At 49.5% G+C, this 12930-nt stretch overlaps 1 protein-coding gene and 1 long non-coding RNA gene across 2 annotated transcripts; one reads left to right on the plus strand and one right to left on the minus strand.

The window, feature by feature from the left end:
• Positions 1-746: 746 nt before the first annotated feature.
• On the minus strand, positions 747-6179 carry CBLIF (cobalamin binding intrinsic factor). The gene is made up of 8 exons (XM_073349220.1): positions 5882-6179; positions 3374-3508; positions 2598-2732; positions 2117-2292; positions 1774-1960; positions 1331-1466; positions 1006-1124; positions 747-808 (listed from the first exon to the last, which is right to left on the minus strand). The coding sequence occupies exons 1-8, from the start codon at positions 6099-6101 to the stop codon at positions 747-749; spliced, it is 1170 nt and encodes a 389-aa protein (XP_073205321.1). The 5' UTR covers positions 6102-6179.
• Positions 6180-9692: 3513 nt separating this feature from the next.
• LOC140912455 (uncharacterized) lies at positions 9693-11341 on the plus strand. Its single transcript, XR_012159287.2, has 3 exons — positions 9693-9764; positions 9861-10034; positions 10697-11341. It is a non-coding gene; the product is annotated as an uncharacterized LOC140912455 (long non-coding RNA).
• The last annotated feature ends 1589 nt before the right edge of the window (positions 11342-12930 follow it).

Genomic DNA, 12930 nt, shown 5'->3' on the forward strand with positions numbered 1-12930 from the left:
TATGGCCCAATCTGAGGGCTTGTTAAAAGGGAAGAGCTTTATCAATCCCCTAGTGTTGGTTAGGAAGCAATGTCCTGTTCTAGGGACCTCTTTAAATGGGGAGAAAATTTAATGGTATCCCTGTGAGAGAATGGCCTATTCTGGAGCCTCTTTAGACAGAAAGAACTTTATCAATATACACTGATCAAATTTGCAAACTGTACGGGGGAAAACATTTTTTCAGGAGCTGTATCTTGGGGATCCCTTGGTCAAATGCCCCTACATTTGGAACACTAACTCTTGCAAGCACGTTATGAGGCACACCAAGTTTCAAGGAAATCCAAATAACCGTGTGGATTTTAGAAGTACTTAGAAAAGTCAAGCTTTAAACAGAAAGCTGGTCTCAATCTTAACTCACGCAGACTTAAGACTTAATGTGGCCAGCTATAATCTGGGTGTGAGCTGATCTGAGTCCTCTTTAGAAGCAGGAAATCACATCTGTCCCTAGAGCTTGCTGGTAGAGACTATCCCAAATTGGGGAGCCCTTCAGAAGCCGAGAGCTTTGTTGAGAGCCCAGTGTCACACCTCAGATTGAAATAAACACTCAGCGATCCGTGAGAACCAGAGAACTCTTTTTATTTGCCCTTGACAGCCCTGTGATGGGCTGGGCATGTATCTCCTCAGCCTAGAGGGGTCTTGAAGGGCGACAGAAGAGGCCTCTCCTGCTCTTGATTGCATCCCCTTCCTCCCCAAGGCCACCTGTGTGCTCAGTATGTGCTGAAGATGGCCTCAATATGCTCGTTGTTACTTGGTATGTAGCTGTCGACACCTGGAAGAAATGGGACAGGATGATAAAGCAGGAGTGGTGCTGCTCAGATGGAATTCACTCTCGCTCTTGCTGTTGCCTCCCTCCTATGAAACGCCCCGCTTGGACGGAACTGATGCAACTCTGAGGACAAGCACGTTCCCCTGCCAGGTGGTTGTCAACAACCGTCCCGCCCACTCCCTTCCCCTCAGACCCCGCACCTTGCTCCAGGGGCTCTGTGCCGTTGAGGAACTGCCAGTAGGTCTTGTCATTGGAGTTGGCAGCCCGGTTGTTGATGGAGACCACCATGAGGCCCCAGGATGTCTGCTCTGTTTCATAGCTGCAAGGGAAACGAAGGCAAAAGTCAGGAGGGAGCCAGGATAACAGGGTGGAGGGTACAGTTGTCGGCTGCAGGGAAGGAGAGGGATGTAGAGGGGATGGATCAGGAGAGAGACAGAGGCAAACAGGGAAACTGACGCACCAGTAGGGAGAGAATGATCAAAAAGGAGGATGAACCTGTAGCCACATGAGGCCTGCCTTGCTCACCTGAAGTCCTGTGGATTGTCCTGCTGAGCTGCTTGCAGGACGGAGAGCAGCACAGAGCCTTTGGGTACGCTCACGGAGATGGTGTGGGTGAAGTGTTGCCCCCTGAGGTGGTTGATGATGGTGTATTTCACCATGACTGAGCAGAGAGAGGATATAGGAGCATCTGGTCACCCTAGTGGTTAGAGCACTTATTGTGGTCCTGGGCCAGCCGCAGGGTGTGAAGGAGACCTATTCCAGTAGCCTTCTACCAACCAGGGAAACCCTCAACACTGGGATTATTTGGGGCCAGTGGAGCAGAGGCCAGGATCAGGGCCGGTTAGCTCAGACCTCTACCAAGGTAAAGTAACAGGTGAGAGATCTTGGGACCCCAGGGTCATTGTTGCATTGCTCCAAGGGGCTGGGGAAGTGGCTGGTGGGGGAAGGGGCTACAGAGCGATCCTTACCCTTATCTGACGAGCAGTTGAGTCTGATCACATTCAGGTAGGTTTTGCCCACGAGAGAAGGGAGGATCTGGGCAGCAGCCATGGGGTTGTTGAAGGCTCCCTGGGAGATCTCGGTGAGCACCTTGGCTAGCGTCTGTGAGCAGCTCCAGTCCCCGGTGGGATAGGACACCGAAGTGACATTGAGCGCCTGTCAAAAGAGGAGGGAGAGGCCTCTAACAGAGCAGGGCATGGTGGGCTGGGACCTCGACTCAGACATGCCACAGCCAGACCCATGGCTCAAGGTGTGTTGAGGGCTCTGCACCAGGCCAGTGCTTCCAGCAGGGAGGGGGTGGGGATTTGGTACCTGAAGAGCCAAGCCGATGCTGTATATATTGGCGGTGTTGGTCTCCACGGCCCTGAGGATCTGCTGTCGGAGCTTGTACAGTGCTTCATGGATGGGCGCCAGGATTCTGCTCTGCTCAGCCTTCACCAGCCTATTGTGCACGCAGGTCAGTGCCAGAGTCGCCATGGCTCCGGTGTCTGCAAATCAGCCCCCGCCCCATCGTCACCACGACCATTGGGGGTGGAAGGAGACAGCAAGGGTGGTTAAAGCAGCACATTCTCTGGAGCATGGCTCCATGCAGCTGGCAGGGAGGGGCAGTGAGGAGGAGGACAGGGTAATGGGGGCACAGATGGGCAGGCAGGGGGCAATGATGGGGAGGTTCAGCAGCAGGTATGTTGGGGTGAGGTCAGTGAGCAGAGCAGGGTGCCTAATTGGAAGCAAGCCCCAGTGGCACTGGGGCTCAGTAGTGGGAGGGGCTGGCATTCTTGGCTGCGGCTCTTACCCACAAAGAAGTCCTTGGCCAGTGCCTCCTTGGCCAGGCTTACTGCTGCCTCATTGACATTGGCCCCCTCCAGGCACAGAGCCAGGGTGTCCAGGCTGAGCTGGTAGAATGTTGTCTTGGGTGTGCTGTGGTCACCTGAAAAGCACCAGAGCAGGAGTGACTGAACATTGGGCCACCGAGACACAATGGGCCTCCCCTCCCTTAAAGGTTGTGTCTGTATATCAGGCGGGGAAGTGCACCCCTTGTCCTGGTCCTCGTCTGTGCTGTACCCACTGTAGACACAGAAGGTGACCTTCGAGGTGCTAAGCTCTCAGGACAACACTTTCCAACAGTGCCCACTCACTTGGGTAAAGAAAAAGAGCAAAGATCCCAGTGATTCCCTCAGTTGAAATGGTGGCGCAGTGCTGACCTGGGCAACTGCTGCCTCCAGGGAGATTTGCAGAGGACACTCCTCCTGGACAGCAAGATCCCAGGCACACTTGGGCAGGACCCCAAAGGTGCAAGGAGACCTGGAGTCCAGTCCCTAAGGCTCTTCCCTGATTAGAATACTAATAGCTAGCTCTTGTATAGTGCTTTTTGTCCATAGATCTCAAAGCGCTTAACAAAGAAGGTCAGGATCATTATTATTTGCACAGATGGCAAAACTGAGGTACAGAATGGTGTGGTGACTTGCTCAAGGTCTCCCAGCAGGCCAGTGGCAGACCTGGGAGCAGAACCCAGTCTTGCTGAGTCCTGGTCCAATTCTTATGCCTTTGAAGCCCTGCTCCCCCTCTTACTCAAGTAGGTCAACTCCTCCTTGGTTTTCAACTTCAAGACTTCAACCAAGTTGATGTTGGCTGTGATGCACTTGGGATCCTCGCAGGACGAGATGAGGGCGAGGATGTAGAGGGCCACCTGGCCAGAGGTCATTTCTTCAGGACAAGGAGTGGAAGTGGAGGAGAGAGAGAGAAAGTGTAATCAACTCATCAGGGGGTCCTCGGCACAGCACAGATCATGTCTTTCCTATGTTTCCTTGGGTTAAAGCTATAACAGATTGCATGTCTGAAACACCAGGAGGAGTGAGGGTGTCAGTGCACGGGCTGGGGGCAGCCAGCACAGCATGTGTTGTTATCAAAGCTAAGTGGGCTTGTGATAGGGCTTTGTTAGGATGGGCAACATTTGAGGGACACTTGCATGCTACACAGGGGTGATAGTGACTTACTGCTCTTCCTCTGGAGTCGGTATGGCCTCCAGGACCTTGCTAGAGTGCTAGGAGGTGCAGTCTATCAGATGGGCTATAAAACTGAGGTCCTGAGCACTCATGTGTAATTTAGATCCCGTATTGCTCTTCATGACAGCAAGGCTTAAGCCTGCAGTCTTGTCTGAATTCCAGCTCTAACAACATCCTTCCTCCTGAAATTCCACCTTAGATTTATTATTATTTCTACTAGGATAGCATCTAAGAGGCCTGGTTGATATCTGGGCCCTGTTGTGCTAGGCACTGTACATCCCTGCAGTGCAAGAGAGTTCCTGCCCCAAAGAACCTCCAGTCGAAATCAACAAAGATTTTTGTTCTATGTCTGTACAGCACCTTGCATAATCAGATCCTGGTCCATGATTGGGACCCCTAGCTGCTATCATAATACACCTAATAAATAATAATTGTCCCCATTTTACTGATGGGGAACTGAGGCCCAGAGAGACTCCCAAGGGAATAAGTGGCAGAGTTAGGAATAGAACCCAGTTTTCTTCATGTCCCAGGCCATCTGCCCTCCCGTTTCCACTGAACACAGGATTTGTCTCTATTTCCTGTGCTAAACCATTGTGTGGTGTTGCTGTGAGGGATTATAAAATGCTGTTCCCCAGAGGTGGCTGGATGAAAGGATCTCAGACTGGGATGAAAACAGTATAGAAATACATAGGGGGAGAAGCAGCTACTGCTGTAGTCAATCTTCCTATTCTAGCCTCCCTCCCTTTCTTCTGGTTTTCAGTGGTTCATAAGTTACAGAGACTTTCTCCTGTTGAGCTGAAACCCTGTTTTATTTGAGAAATTGTCCAAGATCCTGTAATTAGAGCCTTTATCCTAGTGATACTCAAGGGGGCACAATTAAGGCTAGATATGAAATCTTACTTGTCAGTGTGTAACCTGGAAATGTAATGTCCTCTTCACCGGTTGCATGTGTGTGGTGTGGGAGAGGGCCAGGATATTAACATGGAATATTAATACAATCCCCTCCAAACTCAGCAAAATGTGCCTGGAAGGAATATTCTTTGCTATTGCCACTAGGGGTCAGCATTGACATCCTTCCTTACAATAGCTGCTGGGGAAACCTGGTCACTAGATCCTTCCGGATCAGTGATCATACAAAATCAGGATGGCAGAAGGGTCAGTCAGACTGGTTGAGCAGCAGCAGAAAGGACTGGCTAGGCAGCATGGCAGCAGCAAAGGATGCGGGGGCTGTCATGGATCACAAATTGAATATGAACCAGCAGTGCAAAGCTATTGCGAAAAAGGCAACTGTCATTCTGGGTGGTTTCTGGGGTGTATTAACAGCAGTGTTGTATATAAGACGGGAATGGTAGTTTTTCTGCTCTACTCAGCACTGGTGAGGCCTCAGCTGGAGTCTTGTGTCCAGTTCTGGGTACCACACTTTAAGAAAGTTGGGGACATATAGGAGAGAGTCCAGAGGACAGCAACACAAATAAGAGGTTTAGAACACCTGACCTATGAGAAAAGGTTGAATATCTCGGCATATTTAGTCTAGAGAAGAGAAAGCTGAGGGGGAACCTGATAACAGTCTTCAAATATGTAAAAGGTTGTTATAAAGAGGACAGGGATCAATTGTTCCCCATGTCCATCGGGGGCAGGACGAGAAGGAATCGACTTAGTTTGCAGCAGGGGAGATTTAGGTTATTTATTAGGAAAAAACTTTCTAACTCCGAGGCTAGATAAGCACTGGAACAGGTTACTCAGAGAGGCTGTGGAATCCCTGTCACTGGAGGGTTTTAAGAACAAGTTGGACAAACTGGTCAGGGATGGTCTAGATTTACGTGGTCCTGCCACAGCAAAAGGGGCTAGACTAGAGGACCTCCCAAGGTTCCTTCCAGCCCTACATCTCTGTGATTCTATGACTAAAGGATATACCAGTTCGTCTTCTAAGGGCAGGATATATGGAAAAGGGACTTGGGGCATGCACAGAAGTCCTGAATCTAATGCCCTTCAAAGTCAATGGAAATCTCCTGTTGACTTCAGTGGGCTTTTGATCTGGCACACAGGGAAGAATATCTGATTTCTGGTGTCCTACCCACTGTGCCTTCCTTGATGATCCTGTCTTTTATCTGCTGCACCATGAGCTTTTCCTTCATGCCATCCTGTGTGCCGCCAGCCAGGTTCAAAGCAATCAGGATGCTGGGGTTCGGTGGGCTTTGCAGGACGACAGAGCTCTCCATTCTACGTTGGAGTTCAGTGACCATGTACTGCTGCGTAGGAGGGACAGCTGGAGATGGAGAGAAGCAGACATTCATTCAGGAGGGCATGTGCCCTGGGGAGCCACCTCGGCAGCCCCAGGGTATGAATTAAGGAACATGCCCTCCCGCCTCCTCCCCCCCATGCAGATTCACTTTCTTTGGAGACTCTTGGCTCTCACTGATGCTGGGAACCAGCACCCATTGTGCCACCTCTGCTTATTTCCTTAACTGTGCTCAGGGACCACCAGGGAGACATGGAATTAGCCGAGCCTAGCTATTGCACCCTGCTGGCCCTCTCCGTCATACTCACTGCACTGCTCCGTGGCGCTGGTCGCCGTGCAGAGCACACACACAACAGCCAGGGCCCAGGGGAACATTCTGCCTTTTCTTCTGGGCAACGATTCCTGCTGGGGGCAGGACTCGGGGATCTCAGAGAGCATTGGCAACCTTCTGTGTCATCCTTTATATGCACAGTCCCAGCCCTCACCCTACCTCTCCCCCGCCCCATCTCTGATACCATTCATTGTATTCGCTTATCTCAGTTTCGACAACACAGACTCTCAAGGGTTTGGCAAGGTGACTCTGGAGAACAAATACTGGCACTGGTGGGATCAGCTACACAGCTAGTGGAAGGACATACCAAGAGTCACGTGAGCACCATTGTTATACCCTATCCTTTGGAGAGCAGCCAACCCAACAACCAGAGGTGCCTTCTGGTTGGCGAACCAACATGTGGCGTGAGTAGGACAGAACGGGGAGTGGCTAGCAGAGAACGTGTCTGAGATCAAGAGGAGTCAGCCAAGCTGTAGCCTCTTCCCTCAAATCCTACTTGTGTGTACTGATGTTTGGCCAGGGTGAATTACTCTCTGAATCTCACTGAGAGCCAGAGCTCAACACCCAGCTCTTACCTAGAGCTTTTCAGCCATAGATCTCAAAGCACTTTACAAAAGCTATCAGTATCACTACCTGTATAGCAGGCAAAGGGCAATCCCCTTGCTGCCCCATAGAGAGAAGCTGAGATATGTGGGGAGACAGATCTCCTCTACTGGGGGCATCTTCGCCAATCCTTTTCTGTCTGAAGACAGATCCCCAGTTCTATACTGGGCTGGAGGCAGGGATCATAGAATCATAGAATATCAAGGTTGGAAGGGACCTCAGGAGGTCATCTAGTCCAACCCCCTGCTCAAAACAGGACCAACACCAACTAAATCATCCCAGCCAGGGCTTTGTCAAGCCTGACCTTAAAAATATCTAAGGAAGGAGATTCCACCACCTCCCTAGGTAACGCATTTCAGTGTTTCTCCACCCTCCTAGTGAACAAGTTTTTCCTAATATCCAACCTAAATCTCCCCCACTGCAACTTAAGACCATTACTCCTTGTTCCGTCATCAGCTACCAATGAGAACAGTCTAGATCCATCCTCTTTGGAACCCCCTTTCAGGTAGTTGAAAGCAGCTATCAAATCCCCCCTCATTCTTCTCTTCCGCAGACTAAATAATCCCAGTTCCCTCAGCTTCTCCTTATAAGTCATGTGTTCCAGTCCCCTAATCATTTTTGTTAACCTCTGCTGGACTCTTTCCAATTTTTCCACATCCTTCTTGTAGTGTGGGGCCCAAAACTGGACACAGTACTCCAGATGAGGCCTCACCAATGTCGAATAGAGGGGAATGATCACATCCCTCGATCTGCTGGCAATGCTCCTACGTATACATCCCACAATGCCATTGGCCTTCTTGGCAACTGTTGACTCATATCCAGCTTCTCGTCCACTGTAACCACTAGGTCCTTTTCTGCAGAACTGCTGCCGAGCCATTTGGTTCCTAGTCTGTAGCGGCGCATGGGATTCTTCCATCCTAAGTGCAGGACTCTGCACTTGTCTTTGTTGAACCTCATCAGATTTCTTTTGGCCCAATCCTCTAATTTGTCTAGGTCCCTCTGTATCCTATCACTACGGGAGATTCTCTGGACTATGTTATCTGGAGGTCAGACAAGGATGATCTAATGGTTCCTTTGCACCTTATAATCTGTTGTATTCTACTATATTCAGATTCTTCCTCCTCCCCTCCCCCCCCCCCCGCCCCAAATAGGCCTCCAGCAATTAAAACTCAAAATATCCCTTGATAGGTACACTAGAGAGAGCAAGATAGGTGTTTTTCTCTATGCAAAAGAATAAATGGACACATATCTGACATCAGGAATCATAACAGTCAAAAACTGGTAGGAGAACACTTCAACCTCTAAGGTCGCTATCTTAAAACAAAAAAACTTCAAATCCAGACTCCAGCGAGAAACTGCTGAATTGGAATTCATTTGCAAATTGGATACTATTAATTTAGGCTTAAATAGAGACTGGGAGTGGCTAAGTCATTATGCAAGGTAGCCTGTTTCCTCTTGTTTTTTCCTACCCCCCCCCCCCCCAGATGTTCTGGTTTAACTTGGATTTAAACTTGAAGAGTGGTCAGTTTGGATGAGCTATTACCAGCAGGAGAGTGAGTTTGTGTGTGTATGGGGGTGGGGGGGATGTGAGAAAACCTGGATTTGTGCAGGAAATAGCCCAACTTGATTGTCATGCACATTGTGTAAAGAGTTGTCACTTTGGATGGGCTATCACCAGCAGGAGAGTGAATTTGTGTGGGGGGGTGGAGGGTGAGAAAACCTGGATTTGTGCTGGAAATGGCCCACCTGATGATCACTTTAGATAAGCTATTACCAGCAGGACAGTGGGGTGGGAGGAGGTATTGTTTCATATTCTCTGTGTGTATATAAAGTCTGCTGCAGTTTCCACGATATGCATCTGAGGAAGTGAGCTGTAGCTCATGAAAGCTTATGCTCTAATAAATTGGTTAGTCTCTAAGGTGCCACAAGTACTCCTTTTCTAATCACTCAGTGACAGACTTAAAGGTGGCAATTTTGCAACAGAAAAGCTTCAAAAACAGACTCCAAGGAGGAGCTGCTGAACTTGAATTAATATGCAAACTAGATACCATTAACTTAGGTTTGAACAGAGACTGGGAATGGCTCAGTCATTACACTAGTTTAATCTATTTCCCCATGTTAAGTATCCTCACACCTTTGTGTCAACTGTCCAAAATGGACCATCTTGATTATCACTTCAAAAGTTTTTTTTTCCCCTGCTGATAATAGCTCCTCTTAATTAATTAGCCTTTTACAGTTGGTATGGGTACTTCCACCTTTTCATGTTCTCTGTATGTATAAATATCTTCTTAATATATGTTCCATTCTATGCATCCGATGAAGTGAGCTGTAGTCCACAAAAGCTTATGCTCAAATAAATTTGTTAGTCTCTATCGCTTAGCCCTGGTCTACACTAGGAGTTGAGGTCAAATCTAGCAGCGTTAAATCGATTTAACTCTGCACCCGTCCACATGACGAAGCCCTTTTTTTTTGGACTTAAAGGGCTCTTAAAATCGATTTCCTTACTCCACCCCTGACAAGGGGATTACTACTGAAATCAGCCTTGCCGGGTCAAATTTGGGGTAGTGTGGATGCAATTCGCCGGTACTGGCCTCCGGGAGCTATTCCAGAGTGCTCCATTGTGACCGCTCTGGACAGCACTCTCAACTCAGATGCACTGGCCAGGTAGACAGGAAAAGGCCTGCGAACTTTTGAATCTCATTTCCTGTTTGGCCAGCGTGGCAAGAGATGACCATGATGGAGTCCCAGAATTGCAAAAGAGCTCCAGCATGGACCGAAGGGGAGGTATGGGATCTGATCGCTGTATGGGGAGAGGAATCTGTGCTATCAGAACTCCATTCCAGTTTTCAAAATGCCAAAACATTTGTCAAAATCTCCCAGGGCATGAAGGACAGAGGCCATAAAAGGGACCCGAATATAGCTCACAGCAAGCAAGTGGAGAAACCAGTTTTCCCGACAGCCAGGAACTGTTTCTCACCCTCAACCTGGAGCCAGTACCCCCCGAACCCATGCAAGGCTGCCTCCCGGACCCACCAGGTGGAGAAGAGACATCTGGTGAGTGTACCTTTTAAAATAGTATACATGGTTTAAAAGCAAGCATGTTTAATGATTAATTTGCCCTGGCATGCGTGGCCAGTACAGCTACTGGAAAAGTCTGTTAACGTGTCTGGGGATGGAACGGAAATCCTCCAGGGATATTTCCATAAAGCTTTCCTGGATGTACTCCCAAAGCCTTTGCAAAAGGTTTCTGGGGAGGGCAGCCTTATTCCATCCACCATGGTAGGACACTTTACCACGCCTGGCCAGTAGAACGTAGTTGGGAATCATTGCAGAACAAAGCATTGCAGCATATGTTTGCTGGCATTCAAACAACACCCGTTCTTTATCTCTCTGTTATCCTCAGGGGAATGATATCATTCATGGTCACCTGGTTGAAATAGGGTGCTTTTCTTAAGGGGACATTCAGAGGTGCCCGTTCCTGCTGGGCTGTTTGCCTGTGGCTGAACAGAAATGTTCCCTGCTGTTAGCCAGGTGGTGGTGGGAGGGAGGAGAGGGGGGTTAGCCATACGGTGGGGGGAGGCAAAATGCAACCTTGTAACAAAAGCACATGTGCTAGTATGTAATGTTAACAGCAAGGTTTACCATGAAAGAGTGTACCCATTGTTCTATAAAATGTGTCTTTTTAAAACCACTGTCCCTTTCTTTTTCTCCACCAGCTGCATGTGTTTCAAGGATCACAGGATCTTCTCCTTCCCAGAGGCTAGCAAAGATTAGTAGGCGAAAAAAATGCACTTGCAATGAAATGTTCTCTGACCTTATGCTGTCCTCCCACACTGACGGAGCACAGACGAATGCATGGAGGCAGACAATGTCAGAGTGCAGGAAAGCACAAAATGACCGGGAGGAGAGGTTACAGGCTGAAGAGGGTAAGTGGTGGGCTGAAGAGAGGGCTGAAGCTGATAGGTGGCGGCAGCATGATGAGAGGAGGCAGGATTCAATGCTGAGGCTGCTGGAGGGTCAAACTAATATGCTCCAGTGTATGGTTGAGCTGCAGGAAAGGCAGCTGTAGCACAGACCACCGCTACAGCCCCTGTGTAACCAACTGCCCTCCTCCCCAAGTTCCATAGGCTCCTCACCCAGATGCCCAAGAATATGGTGGGGGGGGGGGCTCTCCGGACACCCAGCCACTCCACCCAGAGGATTGCCCAAGCAACAGAAGGCTGGCATTCAATAAGTTTTAAAGTGCAGTGTGGCCTTGTCCTTCCCTCCTCTACCACCCCATCTGGTACTTCCCTCCTTCACCACCCCTCCTGGGCTACCTTGGCAGTTATCCCCCTATTTGTGATGAATTAATAAAGAATGCATGAATGTGAAGCAACAATGACGTTATTGCCTCTAGTGATCAAAGGGAGGAGGGGAGGGTGGTTAGCTTACAGGGAAGTAGAGTGAACCAATGGGGAGGGGGGCGGGGGGAGGAGGGCGGGACAGGTTTCATCAAGGAGAAACAAACAGAACTTTCACACCGTAGCCTGGCCAGTCATGAAACTGGTCTTCAAAGCTTCTCTGATGCGCACCACACCCTCCTGTGCTCTTCTAACCGCCCTGGTGTCTGGCTGCGCGTAACCAGAGGCCAGGCAATTTGCCTCAAACTCCCACCCAGCCATAAATGTCTCCCCCTTACACTCACAGATATTGTGGAGCACACAGCAAGCAGTAATAACAATGGGAATATTGGTTTCGCTGAGGACTAACCGAGTCAGTAAACGGCGCCAGCATGCTGTCAAATGTCCAAATGCACATTCTACCCCCATTCTGCACATGCTCAGCCTGTAGTTGAACAGCTCCTGACTACTGTCCAGGCTGCCTGTGTACGGCTTCATGAGCCAGGGCATTAAGGGGTAGGCCGGGTCCCCAAGGAGAACTAGGCATTTCAACATCCCCAACAGTTATTTTCTGGTCTGGGAATAAAGTCCCATCCTGCAGCTTTTGAAACAGACCAGAGTTCCTGAAGATGTGAGCGTCATGCACCTTTCCCGGCCATCCCACGTTGATGTTGGTGAAACGTCCCTTGTGATCCACCAGAGCTTGCAGCACCATGGAAAAGTTCCCCTTGCGGTTTATGTACTCACCAGCTTGGTGCTCTGGTACCAAGATAGGGATACGGGTTCCGTCTATAGCCCCACCACAGTTACGGAATCCCATTGCAGCAAAGCCATCCGCTATGACCTGCACATTTCCCAGGGTCACTACCCTTGATATCAGCAAATCTTTGATTGCGTTGGCTACTTGCATCACAGCAGCCCCCACAGTAGATTTGCCCACTCCAAATTAATTCCCGACTGACCGGTAGCTGTCTGGCATTGCAAGCTTCCACAGGGCTATTGCCACTCACTTCTCAGCTGTGAGGGCTGCTCTCATCTTGGTGTTCTGGTGCTTCAGGGCAGGGGAAAGCAAGTCACAAAGTTCCATGAAAGTGCCCTTACGCATGCAAAAATTTCGCAGCAACTGGGAATCGTCCCAGACCTGCAACACTATGTGGTCCCACCAGTCTGTGCTTGTTTCCCGGGCCCAGAATTGGCATTCCACAGCATGAACCTGCCCCATTAGCACCATGATGCCCACATTGCCAGGGCCCGTGCTTTGAGAGAAGTCTGTGTCCATGTCCTCATCACTCTCGTCACTGTGCTGACATCGTCTACTCGCCCGGTTTCACTTCGGCAGGTTCTGGTGCTGCATATACTGCTGGATAATGTGCATGGTGTTTAATATGCTCCTAATTGCCAAAGTGATCTGAGCAGGCTCCATGCTTGCCATGGTGTGGTGTCTGCATGGAAAAAAGGCGCGGAACGATTGTCTGCCGTTGCTCTGACGTAGGGAGGGGCGACTGACGACATGGCTTACAGGGTTGGCTTACAGGGAATGAAAATCAACAAAGGGGGTGGCTTTACAT

This window comes from Lepidochelys kempii, chromosome 6, assembly GCF_965140285.1.
Source record: "Lepidochelys kempii isolate rLepKem1 chromosome 6, rLepKem1.hap1, whole genome shotgun sequence".
Classification (NCBI taxonomy): Eukaryota; Metazoa; Chordata; order Testudines; family Cheloniidae; genus Lepidochelys; species Lepidochelys kempii.